The 24,467-nt window shown below is 38.3% G+C and overlaps 1 protein-coding gene across 4 annotated transcripts in view; it reads right to left on the bottom strand.

Moving 5' to 3' along the window:
• The window catches only part of KIFAP3 (kinesin associated protein 3), a 114,073-nt gene that overhangs the window by 40,081 nt on the left and 49,525 nt on the right, over positions 1 to 24,467 (bottom strand). For all 4 annotated transcript variants that reach the window (XM_073222136.1, XM_073222137.1, XM_073222135.1 and 1 more), the window contains 7 exons: positions 21,766 to 21,866; positions 14,557 to 14,665; positions 13,273 to 13,385; positions 12,705 to 12,870; positions 11,970 to 12,095; positions 7,585 to 7,683; positions 2,355 to 2,440 (listed from right to left, as the gene is read on the bottom strand). In XM_073222136.1, coding sequence (XP_073078237.1) covers positions 2,355 to 2,440; positions 7,585 to 7,683; positions 11,970 to 12,095; positions 12,705 to 12,870; positions 13,273 to 13,385; positions 14,557 to 14,665; positions 21,766 to 21,866 — 800 coding nt within the window. The remainder of the gene's footprint in view (positions 1 to 2,354; positions 2,441 to 7,584; positions 7,684 to 11,969; positions 12,096 to 12,704; positions 12,871 to 13,272; positions 13,386 to 14,556; positions 14,666 to 21,765; positions 21,867 to 24,467) is intronic.

The raw sequence follows: 24,467 nt of genomic DNA, 5'->3' as shown, positions 1-24,467 counted from the left end.
CAGCCCCTCCCCAACAAGAACGTTCTGCGGAGAAGGTGCTCGGGGAGGTGCGCCACCACCAACAAGCTGAACGAACGCAGGCCCTGCATCCTACCGGCAGGACAGCAGACAGTAAGGAAGCACGGACGTCCCCAGCAACAGGGCCCTTCTCTTCCAGGGAACAGCTCGGACTGCGACTCAGCCGAGCAGCACAGCAGGGGGTCACAGCCACATGCTTAACTCACACGTGACTGTCTTTAAATGTTCTCGGTTTAATACTTCTAGTATTTCTAAATACTTTTTCAGGTTGAAGTTTTCCAAAGTGTGAAATAGTCCAAAATGACTTGGCATCAAATCAAATACTTCATACGTCCAGTGTAGAGTCTGAGAGCGATGAGGTGAACCTCAGAGTACTTGCTCAGATGCTTAAATACCAACTCAGGTGACCCGACTTCATCTTGGGGAGCCCCAGCCAGCCAGCTGACACATCATCAGTCTCATTTTGCTGATTTTCCCTCTTTGAAGTCCTTATATCAAGGAGGCTCTTTATGAATGTAATAGTTAAAATAATTGTGACATTGTTAACTCTGACCAAGATTTTATAAGTGTCTTCAAGGAGGGGAAGATTAACACAGTAAAATGAACACTAAACATGCTCATTGGATTTAGAAAAATGAAGGTCAGGGTGACTTCAGTGAGCACCATTTCAATGCAGTGATGGCAGCAGCAGTCAGTACTGACATGGGGGCAAGTGATGAAATGAGGGGAGGCATATGTAGGCAATTTTTTCAAAACGTTGGTCCTACAGGAAAGCAGGGAGCTAGGACAGGATCTAGGAAGGGCAGACACAGGGTGGGGTGACTCCTGTTTAGAATGAGAGACTTGAGCCTCGAGTTAAGAAATGATCGGGAATAAACATTTTTGTCTTATTCATATTTTATACAAAATATTCTTATAATAAGACTAAGCTGGCCTTTTGGAATATCATTAACTTATATTCTAAACGAAACATACCTAATATGCAAACATAAACATGGTACTCCACCTCCCTATTCTCAAAAGAAGGTATTATGAAGGTAAATTATAAAGGTGATTCGTACCAGGCTGACATCTCTCTCCTCTCCTCATTGCATAAGGTGAGACAACCACACACAGAATTTGGGGAAGTTTGTTATTCTTGCACTATGTGCTTGACATACAACAGTGGCATTAGTGACCTCCAGAAAGCAATGCATGAACCATGAAATTGTTCTCTAGGAGTAAAAAATACATTCATAAACCCTGTGCCCGTGACCTACATGTATTAAACATCATGATGGAACAATATTTAATATGTGAAGATTCCCTATTTAATTCAGAGATCAAAGCTGAAATGCCAATGTACTCATTTAGTGGTAAACCAGTAATATACTCAGTCAAATCCAAAAAGCAGGTGGTATCAAATAAGATGAGTTTATGAAATAACAATTTGGGAAACTGACAAGAAAGTACCTAATGGTGATCGTATCATTTCACAATAAAATCAACAGAAGAAATGCCAAATTAGATGATTTCCAATGGAGTTGTTAACTGATTATTTAAAATACTATTCTGATCCTTTTAAACTGCTTAAGTTACTAAAATTTGAGAAGTCCTGAATAGGCCATATTCAAGGAACTTTTTACAAGGTAAACCAAAATAAATAGTATAAATCCAGGCCAAAGAGGGAAGCAGGCAGATCACGAGCAGCCGTACGTCAGGGGTGAAAAGCGTATGTAAAGTGCTCTAGTAGATGGCACACTGCGTACAAGGCCCAAATCCAGGCAGAGACGGCGGCGGGCACGTGGTTCCTGAAGGACAGTGTGCATGGTGAGCAGTTTCTCCCCCAGCCCCCCGATTAGCCCTCTGATCATAGCCCTCCAGTTACACAGCCTGGAAAAACTTCTAAAGTCATGAATACCAGGAAGTTTTTTGTGTGTTCATCAATCCTGAAGCAATTTACTAAAGACATCTATGCATATAACAAAAATCATCGAAGAACTGACAAAACAGCTGATGTAAGATTTGGTTTATTTAAAAAGTTAATGGCCAAACTGCAAAGCTGACTGTGTTGAGTTTTGGCAGAAACTGTCATCAACCCCCCTGGTCCTATGAGGTAACTTCTCTGAAAAACAAGTGATTCTGAGATGACATGTACCAGACTAAAACTCTCAGTATGCATAAAGGAGCCTATAATTAAAAGGTAGCTTAAAAATATTTAAAAAGTGAATTTAGTATCTGTACCAAAATAGAAATTTGCGTTTACACTGAGCACAAAGTTCTACGTAGGTGTACGATGTCTCTTCTCTCTGCAGATGAAGACCATTATACTTTGTGTAAAAAGAAAAATTACTTACCGCTATAATGTCTAATGTATTATCACAGACTTTCCGGATTTCATTATTTTTATCATGCATCAGATCTATGAGATATGCTGGAGCCTCTGGACAAAAGTGGTTAAAGATTCAAACTGCATTTGAGATGGAGGCTAGTCAATCTTATTAGGAGATTCCATATTTCTCTACATTCAAATGCTAACATGAAATTTAACTCCAAACTTCAAAATAAAACCATTAACAAAAGACCAGAAACATTTCACATTTCATTTGTTTAAAAAACAGGGATAACAGGTGAAAAAACGAGGGAAGGAGGAAGGAAGGAAAAAACTAGATAAAAAAGGGCAAGAAAAACAGCCACTAAATCTCAGAAAGTACACATTTGTATTTTTTAAAACACGGAAATCATGAAAATAACTGAAGGGGGAGCTCAAGAGCTGTGCAGCTATGAGTTCTTGATAGCTTTGACCCTCTTAAAAGTTGACTTCACACAGATAGAGTACCAGAAAAGAATCACAGTCCAATCCCATTATGAGAAAGAGAAAAACCTAAGACATTTCACATAAAAGAGGAAAGCTGCAACCTACTATTTCAAACAGAGAGAAAAGAATGTAAGAAAATAGAGTGTGTGTGTGTGTGTGTGTGTGTGTGTGTGTATATATATATACATAAACATGAATCAGTTAGAAAATTCAGAAAAAATAATTCAGGAAAGAACCAAAAATAAAAGTAAAAATCATTTAGGTATTTAAAAATTAAATTTACAGTAACAGATGAATAAATAAAACCAGATTAAAATTTAAGGGAAATGGAAGGTAAGAGGAAGAAAATTTGCAAAACAAAGAAATAAAAGATAAAAAAATGAGATATTAAAGACAGGCAAGGAAGCTCCAACACGACAGAGATACTGAAGACACCAAAGCAGTACGACCAACACTACAAACCTACCTCAAGAACACTTTCCTGAAATAAAAAAAAAAAAAAAGACAAAACGACCTATTAACAGAGACATTTGCTTACCTGGAAAAAAAATCAAGCAAGGCTGAGGAGTATCAAGTCAAAGTCTAATAGAACTACTTGGCTTTAAAGAAACAGAAACATTCCTGGCACAAAAACTGAGCCACTTACAATAATGTAACTCATTGTGTAAGAAAGTCAGCAAAATAGTAGAAAGGAATTGAAGAAAAAAAGTACATGAAGAAATGGGTCACATATTGTCAATTTTAAGTATGCACTGTTTTTTTAAAAAGCAACAGTTTAGTAATTAATTTTAAAGTATCATAAAGTGTTATAAAAATGAGGTGAAATTATTATACTGGATAGCAAATAACAGGAAGATCGAAGTGGAGACACCAGACTTACAAGTGGAAAAACAGACATACTCCTCCTGCAGAACTTAGTGAGAATACCTGCTGAAATATGAGCTAACTCCCAAAGCGAACAAATGAGTGTACATGTAACACGTGGTGGGAGTGGGAGAATACGGAAGAAGCCAGTCAGTAAGAAACATCAAGGACTCTAAAAGCAGTGAAGGAGAAAGCCACGATTCCCCATGCCTAGAGCCAGGCCGCAAGCTCCCACCCAGGAGAGTGACCACCCAGGAGAGTGACCACCAGCTCACAGGCGCCAGCAGGGCCGCCGCCGCTGGGACACCGCCTGCGGCCACTGAAGGACGCTTGCCACGCTGGAGGCAGAGGTTAACCCACTCACCAGTGCTACTCAATCTTTGGGGGTAAAAAAGGGGCACATTTAAAATGTAGAAAAAAATGTGTAGAATACTTTATACACTTTGAAACTCATTTTGTAAAAAATTTGGTAAAGAGTATTACTCTTTTTTCCCCTGCAAGGGTTCAGCCCCCTAAGGGTAGGGTCTTCGTCGTGCCCACCACAGTACCACCAGCTCTGAGAATCGAACAGTGTCCAGTGAGAACTACTCCACACACTACACATGGTTTTGTGAGGGCAAAGTGAAGGTGAACTTCTTAGGAAAATCTCAGAAATTCTCAGGGGGAATCTAAAAGCATCTAGTCAAGTCTGGGTTATTTTCCACACTGTAATTGTTGAGACTGTAGGAAAATCAATTATTACAATAGCACTGGCTCTCGATTTGAGGTTCTCAGTCCCTACGAGTTGTGCTGTAAGCCATTTTTAATATTTCGAACATCTTAATTTAAACCATATATTTACCTAAGATTAGCCTACACCAAACATTTCAAATGTCAAGTATCTTTCATTTAAAAATTACATCAAACAATGTGGATCAAATTTTCTAATTTAAAAATAATGGGAAAAGGAATGATTTCTTGCCTAATAAACCTTTAAATTTTTAATTTGAAATATTTAAATATATTGGTTTAATAAAGACAAATAATAAAATGCTTAAGATTATGGTGAAATATCTTAACAATAACTTTTCACTATGTGACAAGATAACAAGACATATGCAAAAGTCACTGACATCAACAGAAGCCCTGGCCCTCCACCAGGCAGCCCTTATCCAACCTGAAGACAGGTAAATGCATCCGATCTGGGAGGTACTCCTTGATGGTTTTGGTAAAAATTTTAATTCAGCAGATCTATTACCTCCAGTGCTCACCATTCCTAGCATGTTACATTCTTCAGAATAACTATTGAATTCAGATTCGATGGCTTACAAAAATTGAACTTGGTAGAAAATGAAGTTTCACTGAGAAGAAAAATCAAATGGAAGTTGTTTTAATACTGTGAGCCCTGATAATAAGGCACTAGAGTACATTTTAAACAGACCAGAGCTGAGACAGTAACACTCACTCACTATGTACCAGGCACTAACTCTTCACTCTTTAGTCCTCAGGGAAAAAAATGATGAAATGAAACGTAAACAAGGGTTTCTTTAAAATCAGTTATCTAGGGAGCTATGCTTTTAATGTTTTTTAACCTTTTAGTTATAGTGTCTTCTGCAGTTATACAAATGTTCTATATATAAAATATCCTTCTAGAGACTCACAACCTAAAAAGCATGATAAGGGTTCCAAGAGAGACCCTGGAGCAAGAAAACGTGTTTCAGTGTTTTCCAAACTCACTGGTCACAGAACCTTTTTTCATTAAACAACTACTAATAATACTAAAGGGGTGTTTCGTGAAACAGCTGGGAAAAGTTCTTTCATTCTAGTGATGTTACCAGAGCTCGAAGTGCGTTTGGGATTCCTCTTCCTGGGACAGCTACTTTATGAGCCACATTTTAAAGATATTTATTACTTTATGATAAAACGAGATCTAACGTAGCTGGAAGGCCACACACTGCCTGCATTTTGACAGCCCCTATCAAAGCGAGCGTCTCCCACCAGTGATCGCCACCCTTGACCCTTGGAGACTTCATATGGCCCCAGAAATCAGACTCGCCCCCAAAAGCAAGGCACGCTCCCCTGAGACAGCGCTCAGAGCACGTGCTGTCAGACTCGGGTGTGACGCCAGAGGAGCTTCAAAACGTCCTTGAGCAACGGTCCATCATCAAAAAAGTCTTTCAAAGTATTAATTTTAAAAGGGCATTAACTATTTAGAAACATGAGTCCTTTGACCCAGCAGGTCCTGACTGCACGGCAGGCGTTAAGTGTTGGGTGTACATAAAGATAAGAAAGACAAAGCCAGTCTGGATCATAAGTAGCTCAAAGCCTTTTGGTAGAGACAGGCATACAAATACCTAACTTAAGAGTGCTTGAGCTCCGGTGAAAACAGCCACTCCTCCTGGGAAGAGCGCCCACAGGATCAGAAAGGCCTCCCTAAGAAGCTGGCTTGCAAGCTTATCCACAGTGAGTTGGTGACAGCAGGTAAAAAGGAGAGAAATGCACTTGAGGCTGACTAGGTGCACCAAGAGGCAGTGAGTTATGCCAAGCTGGGTCATGTCTTATAAATGAGAAATTCGGTGTGCCAAGAGAAAACTGTATATTGTAAGCCTAACGGAGGAAATTCAGCCACGTAGGCTGAAGTCAGGTTTTGAAGAGCTACCTATATATGCTAAGCCGAAGAATTTAGATTTTTCACTTGAGAATGAAGGATTTCAAGTAGTGGAGTTCCAAAGCAGGTATTTTTTTGTATACAAACAAGCAGACTACTACAATTAAAGAAAAAACAAAGACACAAAGATTCAAGCAAGATACCACTTTCATTGCGGTCTTTCCTGATGTGCCCACACTTGATCGCATCTCGTTTCCCATGATCTGTGCACACGCTTCATGGCACCGATCATGCTGGATTGTAATTTTATATTTCTTATCTGTTAGTTTATCTCTCCAATCAAACTATAAGCTCCTTGAGTACAGGAACTAACTTTTTACACATCCAGCACTTAAAACAATACCTGTTAGATGGTCAGCCCTTGATAAATATTTGCAGGAAAAATGAATGACCAATCATGCATGGTAATGGGGTTAGCAGACACAAAATGCTAAGCTGTGGTACTGACTGGATGATACTGTTATTATCCAATATGAATACAGGGGGTAGATTATTTGTTTTTCAGTGCAAGATGTTAGTAATCTTGAGCACCTATTTGGATGCAATAATGAAAAACGACCACTTATGACTGTCTCTCTGTGTTGGGAACAATTATAACCCTTTAAGTCCAATAGTACTTATAACAATACTATGAGGTGGGAGGTTTTCTTTTTATTTCAATAATAATATGGCCATGCAAAATTGTACGCTCAAAGAGGTTAAGTAACTTTACCAAGGTCCTGCAACTTTAAAGTGGCAACCAACAGGAATTTAAGATTAGGGCTATTTGGCTATAATATTCTTCAGGCTACACTGTAACTGTGCCCCTTTGGGTAGGTGGAAGACATCCAGGTGCCAGCTGGTAACCAATGCCTGGGAGTCAAGAAAGAAGTTCTGAAGATATTAAACACTTTGCATATAGCGGGTAGCTGAAGTCCTGGAAATAGACGTGCTTTCCCATGTAGCATGAATAAGAGGACTAAATGAATGTCCTAAGAGCCTCTGAAATTTAAGAATTGTTAACTGAGAAGGAAGTTCTGATACGTGTGTTAAGTTTCTTAGGAGTCACAGCCTCACAAGTTAACAAAATTGTTCCCAATATACTCTGCCTACATACAGATTCAGGGTGAGCAGCTTCTGTGAAAAACAGCTTGCCTCTTAATTATCTCAAAGCTTGGTATTTTCTACATTATCTGAACATTCTCAAGACAAGAACACCTAAAGACGCTCTTCTCTGAGTGTGGGAAGCGTCCAGGGCACCCTGACACCAAAAGGATACGCGTCTCCCGGACGATGACGTCCCTCGTGGCCTGATGGAACACCATCTGGTAGAAGACGTAGCTGATCTGGCACACAAACTCGTCATCTTCCTGTTGAGCTGAAAGGAGACACACACACACACACACACACACACGTCAGGACACTGAGGGGAATGTGGGGTGAGAGAGGAACGCGGCAAGCAGACAGGTGAGGGGCCACCAGTGTGCAGCATTCACGAGATGCAGATGACACACATCTGTGCCTCCTAATGCATTTTATCTAAATTACATGATGATGGTCAGCAGGGAAATTTCATAATAGCCTCTTTTCAGAAATTTTAGTAAGTTTGGTTATAGTTAAATAGGTTAAATTACTTTGTAATACAAAGCTTAAAAAACGTTAAAAAAGAGAAAGTGTTTAAAACAGACAACTTGAGATTGTCTCAGAAGACTGGGTTATACCTAAGGGAGAACTGAGGGACAAGACTGGTTTAGAGAGCACGAACAGTGTTTCTCTCTAATTTTCACCTTTTTTTCCCACTAAGTGTAAAGAAATTAGTAATTAATGTGAATGTCCCTAATGTGATGCTAATGGCAATACTCATCACCGCTTTTTCTTTTTTGGGACATCATAAGAATTCTTCAAGCAAGTGTAACTTGTGAAATAAACCTGGTCCTATTTTGTCTCTGTAATGTTGACTACACATGAGAAAAATACTTCTTAAAAAAGATCATACCTTCCATTTTTTTACTGAGGAACGATAAAGTGCACAGATCTCAGTGTGCAACCTGGTGCATTCTGACACGTGCATACATTCATGCAACCATCACCCAGATCAAGACATCGCTTTCTTACTTTATTCCCCACCCCCATAGCAACTACCAATTTGCCCTGTGTGTCTGTAAGTCTATTTCTATTTTGTTTGTTTTGTGTTTTAGACTCTACATCTAAGTGAAATCATATGGTATCTGTCTCTTAATTTTTCACTTAGCATAATACCCTGTAGGTCCATCCATATTGTAGCAAATAACAAGATTTCACTCTTTTTTATGGCTGAGTAATATTCCACTATATGTATGTACTGTATTTTTTTATCCATTCATCTACTGATGGACTTTAGGTTGCTTCTGTATCTTGATTATTGCAAATAATGCTGCAATAAACAGGGGTGCACAAATCAAAAAAGATCATACCTTCTAAATTTTAAGTTTTGGGTAGAAATTAGATTATTATAAACAAGTATTTTTCTTTTGTTAAGTACTATTAACAAAATTAAACTTTAATCATTGGCATAAAATATTAAGGCATTTTATTTTCTACTCAATTATAATAGTAAAAAAGAATGTTATATAATCATAAGGCTAATTAATAAATGCTTAAGATTATAAGAGTAGCTGATGTCCACTGATAAATATATTTTGGGAAAAGCAACAGAACAAAGAACACTAATTTTTGGGTACTGGCTATAAATTTCATCCACTAATAGTTTGCTATCAACTCTTGGCAACAGTGTAATGACATCTCTTAGGAGCAGATTTACAGGCAAACGCGGTGCCCACCAGTCATGCGGGGTAAACTGGGGGCTCCCGAAGTCCAGACGTTCCACGTGGCTTCCCTCGCTCACTGTCCCTGGCCCCTGGGCTCAGCACAGAGCTCCCCACTTACGCCTGGGATCTGATCAGGAAAACCGAAGGACTGCGTACTGCTCTCTGTCTCCCGGGCGACCCCGTGTGGGAGGACACCAAACACGGTGGGCACCGAGCCCAATGTCCTCTTGCTTCACACGCGTCTCCCTCCTCCCACTCACAATCCACAGTGCAAGGAATTCAAGGACACAGGTCACCATGTTCCAGGCTTCTCCAGCTCAACACAAAACCTTCACTTGCCCTCCCAACCGTCTGGGCTCTCCATTCATCATTTCTAATCTGAAAACTCCTGGCTGTGGAGGGGGTTCCAAAGGCAATACACACATACTTCAAATGTAGGAGTACTTCAAATATTATCTCTCGATAACCTATTAAAATGTGTGATGCTAAAGAATTTGCCTATCAGACTTCTAAATTCAGAAGACAAAAATGCACTTCACTTCATTAGCCAGACCTAAACGGCCAATAGACACAAACAAGTACTCAATTTCATGAGTCATTAGGGAAATCAAATTAAAACCACAGTGAGACACCCACTACAAAGGCTACAATCACACAGCCTGGCGATGCACACACAGGCGGTGAGGGCGACTGGAACTTCTGAACACTGCTGGTGGGGTTAAAACCCGGCACAATGACTTCAGAAAGGAGACTCACGTTATTTACTAAAATGACATATATACTCTGCGACTCAGAAATTCTACCCTGAGTATGTGTCTTATAGAAATGGGCACATACATTCACCAAATGAAAGATTTAACAATATTCGAAGGAGCACTATTTATAATAGGTCTTTCATTTCCAAAATAAAACCACCATTCTACTAGCCGCCAGGAGGAGAAAGGTAACCAGCGGTATCTGCGCGCAGCAAAGGAAAGACACACACGTCTGTACACGGCAGTGAACCAGGGTGGAAGGAACTGGATTATGCTTAAGGTTCAAAACCAAGCAAAAGTGACCTACGGGGCATAAAAGAAAGGCTAGAAACCACTTTGGAGAGAGTGATGATGGCCAGGAGGGAGCAGAAGGGGGACTTCCACGCTCAGTAATGCCTCGTTTCCTCACGTGAACGCGCATACCATAGACGTGCTCATTCTGAACATCCACGGAGCTGTATGCTCACAATTTGTGTACTTTTTATGGACCTTATACTTCCAAAAAGTCCATTAAAAATAATGCAGAATGCATATTATATTACACCTGGTACAGAAAAGAGATTAGACTGTCTTTTAGGCTTCCCATGTTAGTATATTTAACTTTTATACTACTAGCTACATTTAATGTATAGTATCTGCTATGGACTGAATTATTTCCCTCCAAATTCCTGTGTCCAAGTCCTAACCCCAAATGTGATGTATCTGAAGCTAGGAACATAGGAAGTAATTAAGGTTAAATGAGATCCTAAGGATGGGATCCTGACCCTGTCAGATTAGCATCCTCATAAAAGGAGATGGTAGAGCACATGTACACTCTCACACGCATGCTCACAGTCATGCGCTCAGATGCTCACATGCATGCTCACACACATGCATACTCACACGGTCATGCTCACACACATATGCTCACATACATGCTCACACAGTCATGCTCTCAGATGCTCACATGCATGCTCACACGCTCATGCTCACACATGCTCACACACACACGCTCAGGCTCACACACGCTTTCACGTACTCGCTTTCACATGCATGTCTCACACTCGCTCACGCTCATGAATGCACTCACACGTGCTCTCACCCATATGCTCATATGCATGCTCACACAAGCATGCTTATGCACGCACACTCCCACATACACGCTCTCACACGTTCACTCTATCATGCACACTCTTATGCATGCTCTCACACACGCTCTCACACAGATGCTCTCTCTCTCTCTCTCAGCCATGAGAGGATGGGAAGACCACAGAGAAGGTGGCCTCCTGCCAGCCAGGAAGAAAGACCTCAGCAGGGTCCAAATCAACTGATGTGGTGACTCTGGACTCCCAACCCCAGAACTATGAGAAAATGAATTTCTGTTGTATAAGCCACCCAGGCTGTGGTGCCTGTTACGGCAGCCTGAGCCAACCAACACCAGTCCGAGAGAGCCGGACCCTGATACACTGACATCAGATCATGGAGAACCAGGAAGCCTGGTCCCTTCCGGGCCACAGAAGGATGAGGGGAAGATTGTCTAGGTCCCCGCTGTCCAATACTGCAACCAGAAGTCACTGCGGCTAATTAAATCAGATCAAATTAATATTCAGGTTCTTGGCCCCAACAGCTGCATGTCAAGTGCTCAGCAGCCAATGTGGACGGCACAGAGAACACTTTTTTCATGGCACAAAGTTTAGAGGACCTAGGAGGGCATATGACGCTTAGAACAGCTTCCGAATGAACTTTCCTGATTAGAAATCAAGATGCTAAAAAAACGGTTTGCACAGGACAGGAAATCCACTTTGACCAGAAGAAAGCTTAACAGAAAGAAGAAACGACAGACTGTTAGTTGCTGAAGTCTGGTGACAGGAGGGCAGGTTCTCTAAAACTGGTCCTTACTCAATTCCAGCAACATTCTGAACCTTTCAACCTAAAGCTCTGATACCTGATGGCATATTTTATTCATTTTTCTTAATTATGCAATTTAAGTTGCTATCAGATGATTAATGTAACAAGAAAAAGTAATACTTCATGATGACAAGACTCTTTTGTATTTAAAAATTTAAACTAATGACCTGTTCCTATATCAGCATTAAAGTAAATTAAAATAAATTATAATTTACCGTTTAGCAACTCAATGAGAGCAGGAATTATTCCGGACTTGGCCAGCAGCGCAGCACAGGAGTCGTCCATAGACACGGTCCCGATCATAATGACCACCTCTAAAACCAGGTCGTCTTCCGCAGCGCCTAGCAAGACCAGATCACAGAGGGTCGCACGGAATGTCTGGACCCAGTATTTGTGGGTGACCAAAATCTCAAGGCACAGAAAAGACACTGAAAGCTCTCGAAGCAACTTGTATGAATCCTTTGCATGCTAAGAAATGTGTCTCCAAGTCCCCACACTCGCTCCCTCATTAAGGCCTGTGGCGGCCGGGGATGGGGGGTGATGACAGCACAGAAGAAGAAACAAGTCCTTGAAACCACAAAGGAACGGCAAGGAGAACAGAGAACAGCAGACTGGTTTGCGTGCCTTCTGCGTGCACGTGTGTAGAGGGGCGTTATATTTGGGGATTTAAAAAAACCAGCATAAAAAAGCAAAGAGTGCAGGTTAGGGAAGGGAAGCTAATGTTAAGAAAACATTTTGTCAGGACAGAGAATACGTACATGTGGGATGAGACCCAGTGCCCGCTTTTCTGGGAGAAAGAGACAAGAACTGGAGTAAACAGAGCTGGGGGTGCGGGGAGCAGGCGTGTCGCCCCGTCTGGTGACGGCCACGAGGTTCGGCTCTGGCAGCCCCACGCACACTGGAAGGAAAGAGCCCGGCGACCGGCCACACGGAGGGGAAACGGCGCGCACCTGGTCTCAGCTTGTCCTTGAGGTAGGGGACCAGCTTGTACTCCTTCAGAACCAACTCCCAGTCCAAGTCCGGGACGGCCAGATTCGCGAGAGTGCCCAAGCACTCGACCACAAGCTCCTCCTCTTCATCGTCGGAGACCTGGGCTGCCAGGTCCCCGACATAATCCTGGATGAAACAGAATTTCAACATGAATTCAGTGATTTCTAAAGCGGAAGCAATCGAATGATTTAACCTATAGGAAGAAAAACATGTGTCAAACGTGATTCTCTTGGTTCAGGGACCTTGAGTGAAGCTGCTGCGGAGTCTGTGACGAACTGATTTAAGGCAAAGAGAACTGGAGTGAGGATGCGAGGCTTCGGGGTACAGAGCAGAAAACCCGCATTAAAGTGGGGGTCGAGATTTCCAAGAGCTGAACTCACAAGGGAGCCGAGAGCCGAGAGCCGAGAGCCGGCCTGGGCTGTGCGTCAGCCCTCGAGGAGCGCCAGCGTTCTATCTCTTTCAAGTAGCGCTTGAAAGCCTCGCTTCTCAGACTATTTTACTAGACAGAAAGCCAAAAACCATACTTACAATAAACAGATTTTTAGTTGGTCCATCGTGCTGGGAAATGTTCCTGATCATTTTCATCAGCAATGGATCCTTGAACTTCAGAGCCCTCTTCATGAGCATTTTCAGCCCATTTCCTGATAGAGAAAAACAGAATTCCTCCAATAAAACTAAGGCTCACTTAAGTTTAATGATGTTTTTGGTATACAATTCTCAAAAAAACTCCCACTTTACATACAGTAAAATTCATACATCTCAAGTGTGCATTAGTTTTGATATACGTAAGCCTCTGTGTATCCAATACCCTTATCAGGATGTACGTTTTTCTATTCACTTCAGGAAGTTCCCCTGCGCCCCTCCCCAGTCGCTCCCTTTCCCCAAATACAATCACTTTTTCTTTTCCTTTCCTTCCCCTCTTCCTCCTCAGCCCAGACCAGCTCTGCTGTTCCAGAATTCCACACACATGGCACCACACAGCATGCGCTCTTCTGTAAATGGAATATGCACCACTAATTTTTAAAATGTAAATACTTTTTGATCCAGAAAAATTAGGTGTCTAGGAATTTATCGTAAGAATATAAAACTGTAAATACGGAAAGATTCACAGAAAGGAAAATTACTGCAGGACTGTTTGTAGCGGAAAAGAAGTGGTAACAAACTAACTATCCAAACGAGCAGATTAAACTACAGAAGAGCCTCCGATAGACTGTTCTGCCATCGTTAACTTCGGAGATACTTCCTAGATAAAAACACAGGGAGAGGAGAGCACTATTTTAATTAAAAAATATGCAGAAGCAAGCAGCAAAGCACCAGTTCTACCTGTCATCACCTCTGAGTAGTAAGGAAAAGGCTTTGATTTTTCCTATTTACTCATTTGTACTTTTATAATGAACATGTACATTAAATAAAACTGTTGAGCAGTCTCTGAAATACCATAATGCACAACAAGCCATTTTACAAAGATATTCAGAAACATGTACCTAAAACATTTGTAGTATACTATCTTGCATTGCAACAGACTGCTTGCAAATAAAAAGTTTTGCTTCATCTAGAAAATACTTTTAAAAATTGAATTTCAATTAAAGGTAACTGACCCTGGTTTATAACATTTTATTGAAGGGTAAGTGCTAGTATTCATGATCTAAGCATGTTCTGAGTCTATCTGAACTTTAAGGATTATAGCTGTAATTTAAAAAGCTATCTAAAAATAGGATTTACATAGCTACAATGATTCTTAATTCCTTACTATTTTCTATCATATGCCAATTTCCTTATGGTAGCGGTAACGTGAAGCTCAAAGGCACTAACCTTCACAGATAATCTGCACATTCCTTTTGTTGGCAGCGAGATTAATGCAGAAAGAAATGAGCTCCAAGTCAATCCGTTCATCCGAACACTCAAAGAGCATCTTCATTAACTAGCAAAAAACACAGGGCATATTTTACTCAAAAAAAAGAAAGGAAAGAAAGAAAGAAAGAAAAGAAAGAAAGAAAAAAAAGAAAAGAAAGAAAAGAAAGAAAAAGAAAGAAAGAAAGAAAGAAAGAAAGAAAGAAAGAAAGAAAGAAAGAAAAAACAAAACACACACACAAAAAAAAGCCAGAAACACTATCTTATCACAATGTGTTATTTTAGATAAATGTTGGAAATAACATAATGCAATTATATTTTCAACACAGAGAAGTGGTAGGCTCTTCTTATCCTTGAATAACTCAATGAATAAGAGATTAATGAACTATCATTAGGTGCTCAGTGTTAAATATATTCCTTCAAATACAGTGGAGAATGAAATATTAGGTAAAGCCTTTAAGGAATTTAAAATAGTTGTGTGGAGGCAGAGCATTGTGAGCAGAGAACATGGCCTGCACAGCGCAGGAAAGCACGATTCTCGCAGAGAGCTGAAGGCGAGCCTGGCCGGAGCAGGGAAACGGCACTGACAGACAAGAAGGTAAATGCCAGATCATGCAGGGTCTGGGAGCACATGCTGAGGATTTCTGTTCTCATCGTAAGGGCAAGGGAAGACATTAAAGGCTTCTAAATAAGTGTCAGGATAAGATTTGTATTTCAAAAAGATGTGGCCCAGGGAGAAAATACCAAGACAATGTGGGAAAACCATCTCGGAGGACAGAGGCAGGTCCAGATGGGACAATGGCTGCCTGGACTAAGGAGGGCCATGGGGACCGAGATACAAGGATGCGTCAGAGCTGTATTTTGGATGAAGACTCAAAATGGGTTTGATAACTGACCACATGTTGGGAGTAAGAGAGAGGAAGGGTCAGAGATGACTCTCAGGTTTCTGCCCTGAGCAGCATGGATGTGGCACTAACTGTAACCAAAAGAGAGAAACTAGAGTAAGAGAAAACATTAAAAGAAAGATAGTAGTTTTGGGGTTTAGCTATGTTGAGCTTAAGCTTACTATGTGATGGTCTAGTGCAGATATTCAGCAAAAGTTATAAATGCAAGCCTGTATTTAGAAGAAATGGATTGGAGGTAGAATTTTAGGAATTGTCGTATATGTTAGATAGCCGAGGCTGCAGGCTGGGTCTTATCATGCGGGCAGGCGTATAAAACGAGAGAAAAACTCCACTTAATGATCAGAGAAAGGGAAGGAGAGCGCGACAAGCAGCAGACAGGAGAGCAGGAAGAACGAGGGCAGGCTACCCTTGGAGGGAGTCTAGATCTGACATGATGACAGAGTTTTGCTATAGAAAACGAGATATAAACAAACTTCATGCTATAGTTTTGAGATGCTAATGTTCTACTATTGGTAAATCAGCAATGAACTTAGTGTATAAAATGTGAAGATATCTTTCTCTACATCAAATTGCTAACACTATATGGAAATCAATCCTAGAATTTATAACCTAACATTTTCTTATGCTTTATCTCAGGGCAATATCTTTTCAGGCCAACATGCCTTCAGAGGTCCAGCACAGTGCCTTACATACAGTAAGCAAATAATAACTATTTACTGACCGGTTAGACCCTATTCTGTTAAATCTTGTTCTCATTATTCTCTATGTTAGTTCCAGATAACTTTCAAGTTTCAAAAAGGATGCATGGTTAACACATGAAAATCAATCGTATTTGTATGTATGTGGTTACAATGAGCAACTGGAAACCAAAATTAAAAATACAAATCTACTTACATTTGCTCCAAAAAAAATTAAGTACTTGGGTACAATTTTAATAAAGCCATATTACATATAAAATGCACCACATGATGAAAACTACAAAGTATCATAGCAGGAGAATGGTACGTTGTACCTTATCATGCCTCTTCCCGGAGGGTAATTCTTTACCCTCAAACATTGCTCTAATGTAATCTTTAGATAAAGAATTACTAATATTTAATAATGTGACATAAAAAATTCTATAAATAAAATCACCTTGCTTTATCGGATATACATTTAACAGATACTGTTCCCTGTCTACATATTAATTGTCAATTAACATTACAATTAAATAAAAATGTAGTGACAATTGTTAGTGTAATTAGTATATTTTTCATGCCCTAATTAAAACTTCACTATATGTTTGTTCCAAACTTTTACTGATACAGGAAACCTCTTTATGATAACAAATCTGTTATATCAAAGCAATGCTTTAAGGAGGCATAATATCTGTTGCTATTTACTTGAAATTAACTTTGTAGTATAAAAATTGCCCTTAAAAATGGGGTTATAGGGGATTTGTTTAAAAGCGGAGGGTTTTTATTGAGGGGATGGTAATTTCCATGTTAAATCTTATGGTGAAATAATCAGGAGCTAGACTTTAAAAATAACTTACGGTTTGAAATCTTATCTGACCCCCACCCTCCAAAATCAGGAGAAATTAGGTCTAAACGGTAATGAAATGTATCATGATACAGAATTAGTTTTTCATAATAAGAAAGAGAAACACTTCAATTTTAATTAAAGCTCTCCTATTTTAAAATAGTACTTTAGTTCAAACTCTACATGCAACATTATGTCTTTAATTTGATCATTACCCACAGCAATTCAAAAGTTCAGTGTGAGTGCTGACAACTAGGAAATACTAAAACTAGATTGGTTCTGTTCCAACTGTGTCCACTGTCATCTTTTACTAATTTAACAGGAAGGCACTCAAAGGGCTTCAGCCTGTGCCATGAAGAGTCAATAGCGTTCAATCAGACAAGTCCCATACTGGGTATCGGATACCAAAGACTCACGGCTGAAATCACCGTGTCTAGACTCTCTGGCACCTGACTTCACTTACTCACCAGTGACCAGGGGCCAACCCCCGCAGCCCTCTGCGTTCACATTCGCCTCTGCCACCCCCACCCCCCACACACATCTTTGAATGATTATGGCAGAACTCTGCAGGCCTCGGGAATCTCTTCCGACTGGCTGCTCCCTCACTCTGCTGTTTGAAGTGATGCTCTGGTTTCTGAGCTTCGGCGGATACTGGCAGGCAGGAGCAAAGGGGCTGTCAGAAGGGACGTTTACCAGCATTCAGCTAAAAAGAAGCATGTAGATCACAGAGGGCCCAAAAGGACAACGGCGGAGGAAGACATGTGGATCACTAGGAAGATTCTTGCACACTCTTCAGGGTAACAGTGAATAACACCGTGACATCACTGCCTAAACATGTACTTTGATTGGCCATTCTAGCACCTATAAATACTTTTTATAAGCATCTGGATGGCATTTGCACCTATTTAAACAAAGCATACATCTTAGAGGCCTAAATAACAGTGAACTGGTAATGTGTGCTTTTAACTGTTATGAGAAAACAACCATTAACTCCTGCTTATCCCCGAGGACGCTCACCTGACACAATTCACCCACTGAGACCATTAAAATCATATATATAGACAGACTTGCCCTGGCCCCAAAATTTTGCATCAGTGACATAATAGGGGAAAAAAGTACACATTTCCTGGATAATTAGAGGCAATAAGAGTACAAAAGAAAAAAAGCAACATGATTTTGGGGAACATGCTGAATGTACAGCTGCCCATTCTGAGAGTTAAAGTAAGTCACAAAAGTGAATCTAGTTACAGGTTTACCCCACGACACATCTAAGAAGGGCAATATTTAAACTGGACTATGAATGGGTCCAAAAAAATGACAAGGATTTGGCATTTTACTAACAGCATCTTACTTTCATAAAGTGTTTCACAGTTTTTAAAGCTCCTTTACATATATACCTAATGGAATTAAACAATATGACCACACCCCACATTTATTGATTACTGAAATTAATATGAATGACTATTCAACCGTTGCTTTACTACTTCCAAAATTATTTTAGGCTTCTCATTTGAAACAGTCATTTCCAATACTTGACGATCTTTACTACAAAACTTAATGAGAGTAATCTCAAAATGAACAGAGTATTACATTAACCCTAAGATATTCCAAACCTCAGATATGGCTTTATTAAATAAACAGCTTAATCAATTGCTGTCAGAAATGACTTTAAACTTTTACTAGTATTATAAACATTACTCAAAGTAGCCAATACCTGTGCATAAGGAGCATCTTTAATTCCTGAAGGAATCTTAAAAATCTCAATTTAATCCCAGATTTGCTTTCCATGGCACTCTTATTTTACAATGAACTTGGCATACTATAGCAATTAGACCATGTCAACTTTTCCTACGTGTGTCAAAATCAGGACCTATGAAGTATGAGTTATAGGCTGAATAACGGTTTAAGAACAAATATATTCTAGAGTATTATGACCTTTACACTAGAAAGCTTCAGGATATTTACAACATAATTTGGTAACACGGCCTCACTATTCCTAAAAAAGTTGAATTTTTAAAAAGAAGAAATTATAAACACACAAAAAGGTTGACCACTGAATGAGTTTTAGAAGATTTTGTTCACAAAATACTGATCATAAACGTTCCAAAAATCCTATTGCAAAAATCTTTGATGTCAGAAATAACCTGTTAAGAAAACATGCGTGAATATTTTTCTTGAAAAGATAGGGTAATTTTCTACACATAGTTTTCAACTGCAATAATAATAATGTGTCAGAATTAACCTAAACAGGCTCTTATTTCTGATTCTTCACTTAAAGTACAGTTTTGTATTTTATGCTTGACATCATACATTCGATGAGAGAGGTAACTCCAAATCCAAGATTCAACAAAGTAAGTTTTCCATCCCTTTTTAGTTTATATGTATTTCTCTTTTATTTAATGTTATTTTCTTTAAAATCTAATCGGATAAAAACAGTCAATCTAGACAAGAACAGTCAATCTAGACAAGAACATTATTCTTGTTCGGCTGCTTTCCAAATCACACCCTGTGGTCAGTGGAGCTCCGATGCTGACTGGAGCCGGGAAGGGAGACGCTTTCAGACTGCAGAGCGGAAGCCCCTGGGGCACGCGGGAGAGGCGGGAGCAAGTCCCCTTTGACCTGCTGCTCTTTCACTGAGAACTTGGTTTGAGGGACTTTGGATACACTTTGCAATGGCTACAGTCCGACATTTGTTATCTCTCCAAGAAGCCTTGCCTTGCTAGATAAGAGGTACTATGAATTCTCTGAAGGATGTCTATTTCCTATAAACAGGCATAATTAGCTTATCCCCATACAGAAGGCTAAGAAATTATTCTTGAGAATTTATCAGTTTTCTAATTCCACGTGGATAAAGTTAAAATTCTAGAAGAGAAAATTCAATTTTATAACTATTTTTCTAATTTGGGATGAACAGAAGAATGGTCAGTAAGAATTAATAGAGAACTTAGTCTATTTTTTACTAGATATTAATTTTCAAGTAAAATGCATATAGTAACTTATATTAGGCTAACAATGCATCACCTAGTAGAGTCTTAAGAAGAATTACTTTAATAAGTATGACTTACTATTTATAGTTCTAAAGTGTGCTTAAAAGTGTTACTTCCATTGTATATTTTACATCCACAATTTTGTTTTATCTATTTTAAAAACCTTTTTAGAAAAATAATTTCACATTAAAAATCACCCCAACCAAGAAATGTGGGATTCACATATAAATCAAGTATAAAAATCAAACGAATAATCATATCTGACTTGATTGTTTATAATTCATGATGCATGATCAAAACTGAAAGTTTCTGTGATATGACTGCCCTTGTACTGTTCACCATGTAAGAACTTACTCACCATGTAAGAACCTGTTCATTATGCTTCAGAAGATTGGAGACTGTTGAGAATTAGGCTTGGGGTGGATTAATGATTGTGCATTGAGTCCCCTATACAGAATTTTATTGTTGTTAACAATCATTGGATCAATAAATATGAGAGATGCCCTCTCAAAAAAAAAAAAAAAGAATCAGCCCAACCAGTGTTCCAATCATAAGATATACAAATTAGTAGAGCTCAGTTTAATACGGATTAATGGCACAACACTGATTCGATGAAAGTAAACGCCTGAATAGTAAAATCATACATGTATAGAATCTCTCTGCTTATGTAGTACATGTAAGAAAAAATCACTAAATTCCTTCAAAACAGACCTAACATATGAAATACATCAAGCAACTGAGTCATACACCAAAAATCTCTCTTGAGAACAGTGCTATGAAAATAAAAGAATTCTGATGAAGCATTTCCCATCAGCAAACACGAAGCACTTAAAATCATCAGCCATAAACAAAATTAAAGTGCGAATGATAAAGTTGGTAAATATCTGTGGTATGACAGAGTTGAAATAATATTACATATACAAATTTTACTAATTAATACTAAAAATATTAACAAGCAAGCCACTGGAATGGATAATTTATAATACAGATAATAAAACATGAAAAAATGTTCAACCTCACCAACATTCACAGAAATGTAAATAAAAAGAAATAGAGACACTCCACCTTTACATAAATGATAATATTCAGTGTTGTTAAAAGTGAAATGCTATTTGGAAATACAGTTATATGTTCTTAGAAGGTAATTTGGCCATAATGTGTCAAATACACAGTGTTTATACCTTTTGACCTACTAATTCTCTTCTAAGAATTTAAAGAAAAAATTCAGAGATGTGAATAAACATTTACATACTAGGACAGTCCACAGTATTTGATTTGCTTATATGTTTACTTATATCTGTTTTTATGTGATAAACTAGAAAAAACTAAACATATAATTTAATAATATTTAAATGATGGTACATTTAGGCAATCAAAAACAAATGTAACTATTATAAATACTTTTTGAAGATTGTTCAATGATATGGGAGAAACTTTTATTGACCTATTAGGATCATTATTATCTATTAAGCAAAGAAAGCAATATATAATTAACTATAACATGTAATCCTAATATGTTATTGTCCAACTATGTAAAAGAAAATGTACCAAAATGTTAAATGGTTAACTCTAGGTTTAGGATAAATAGAAAGTTATTTTCATTTTTACACTGTCTTGTACCTTCCAGATTTTTCTATAACAACTTTTTTTATATTCAAGAGGGAATTTTTAAGGAAAAGGACATCTGGCAAATCAAGAGAAGAAAGTGAAGAAGACACGTTTTTTGAACGTCTTTTAAAAACACTGAAACTTCTCACCTGTGGTATACAGTCAGTGTATGCAAACATTGACTTGAAGCGGTCGTCCATGCTTATGTGGTAAAGAACACACATTGCTATTTGTTTGTAGTTTTCATTGCCTGGGAACAAGAAATCGTGGATATGGGGAATGATACATATAAATTATTTTTTGTATGACACATTCAAATTAATGCATTCAAACTTTTAAGCTACTGAGTCAAATCTTACTGTAATCCTACTTCCAGAAATATTTCAAGCTCCCTATTTCACTTTCAAAGTCCAGAGCATATTATCTGTGAAACAGAACTATTTTCCAGAAGATAATGTGCTTTTTACAAGGTACAGCTTTGAAAAAAAATAACCACAAACTTAAGAATCAATCATTTTCAGTAGCCCACTATAAAAGACTAGGCCATTGGCCTCCCTACCCTTACTGTTTTATCAAAATACGTGATTAACACAGCTCAAGAAATAGTAAACAAAAAAGTGGGTTTAATTCCTCTGAACGAAACTGGAAAAACAAATGATAAAGTAGAATGGCATTTATAACATTAAAAAAAATGTGTAACTATAAAATGCCAAAGGATAAACAAAGCATATTCTAGGGACCATCTCAGAACTTCTGAGGTAAGATTATTCTGACATTACACACCCTGAAACTGAAAAAATAAAAGTGAATGATACACCAGAGATTTGAAAAATAAGATGGGATGTTTGTATGTCATGTAATACTTCCACCTGCTTTCAGACAGTATTTGAAGGGCCTTTTTATGATCTCAACGTCAGTGACCAAACTAGAGCTAGAAAAGTTTAGCTATAAAGTTTTATCCAAAGAACACCATCCTTTCTGAAAATTCTACACTGAGAAATCCTTGAAGATATCTGGAGTTAAAAAAAATCAAGCACATAAATGGATTTAGTTGATAAACAATGTATCAAGAAGATTTTAAATCTATTTTAACACAGAGGATAAATTTGGCACCTTTCTTGTGTCTCCCATAGCACAAAATTATTAAAATACTTAAGTGTTTTTTAAAATACTGTTTTTACTCTAACTGAATTTTTTTCATTAATAAAGTTCATTTTTTCATTAACACAGAAAAGATATTAGACATACCTTTTTATAGAAATTCTTAGAGGACATAAAATTTGGTGACCTCACAAGGCTTAGTATATGTAGCACATGGAGATTCTCAAATATGTGCTCACTGTACTTTCAACATTTAAACAGTATGGTGATTAGAGTTAACAATACTGTTCTGTAAACTTGAAAGCTGCTCAGAGGAGATCTTACAAGTTCTCACCACTAAAAGACAAAGTATGTGAAGTGGCAGATGTGTTAACTGACCTTATTGTGGTTAACAATTTGGCAATACATACATACATCAAATCATCACATTGTACACCTTAAACTTACGTAATGTTTTACGTCAATCTGATCTCAAGCTGGAGAAAAGAGCAGTGTTATATGTAAACAAATCAGAGGTAAGACTGAAGATGTAAAGCACATTTAGTCAAAGACAGAAATGATTAGTTCTTTTAAGGGCTTCAGATTTGGGACAGTGTTTTAAAGGGTTTTATGGGGTCCTTTACAAATAGGTAAAAAGCATTTGTGACCCTCTAATCTCTGCCTCCTTTGCTTTCCTGGAGCTTATATGATAGATAAAAATATATCATGTGGTAAGGGAGAACAGAACGAATCTCCAGAACAATCCATCAAATAAATACTGTCATCCCCACTTTTCAGATGAGGAACCTAATACTCAGAGCAAAACAAGCATTTGCCCCACAGCCTTGTACGTGGATAAGCAGGTGTCTCTCTGATCCCCACCAGGCTACCAAGCAGGCGTTTACACAGGTCTGATCCCTAGTCCTCACCAGATTATGGCGCGGTGTCTCTCAAACACTTTTACATCATAAGGTGGAATGGTCTTCCAATTAAGACATTATCATCAGGTAAAAAGACTGATGATACATGTTGACATGTGGTAGGATAAAACATCCATAAAATAGAATTCTTAAAAATCTAGACTTTTGCATCTTTTAAGATGGTTTGGCTAAAGCTTATTACCTATGGCTTTCAATATCAATATAAAAATGATTCCTTGAGATAAAAAGACAATAAAATTTATTCTATGTTTGTCAGATGAATATATACTAGTAAATATTTTAATCGTAAATAAAAATCTATGAATTCACAAACTCAACTACTTGGAATACAACATATGCAAGAACTACTTTCTTTGTGAACTAATAATCACTCATTTTATCTGATATTCGATGTCTTTTTCTCTACAGCATTATAATTTATAGGAAATGTGCAGAATAAAGAATCCAGGTCAAATCATCTTAGGTAAATTTCAGGTCTCTTCTACTATTTGAAAAACTTCACTACATAATCTATGGAAAAGAGAGAAGACTAGTAAGTCAGAAACACAAGTTAACCATAGAAACTATAGTATATATACTAAATATATATAAACATTTGGGGGTGAGAATTTTATGTGGAGGAAAAGATATGCAAAAAGTGACTCCAAAAAAGAGAAAAGTAGACACAAACTGCATGTTCCCAACCCAAACACTTTGTTATTGGGATCAGAGCAATAAATGGAAAAGATTTATAGATTTAAATAAATCAGCGCTGCTGAAGGCACTCCTTTATATTTATTCTAGTATGAAACACCCTTGCCACAGGATAACAAACCCTTGCCCAGATTCTC

The sequence above is a fragment of the Manis javanica genome, chromosome 14 (assembly GCF_040802235.1).
Source record: "Manis javanica isolate MJ-LG chromosome 14, MJ_LKY, whole genome shotgun sequence".
Lineage (NCBI taxonomy): Eukaryota > Metazoa > Chordata > Mammalia > Pholidota > Manidae > Manis > Manis javanica.
The sequence above is the reverse complement of the archived record's forward strand: the minus strand, read 5'-3'. Positions and strand labels throughout refer to the sequence as shown.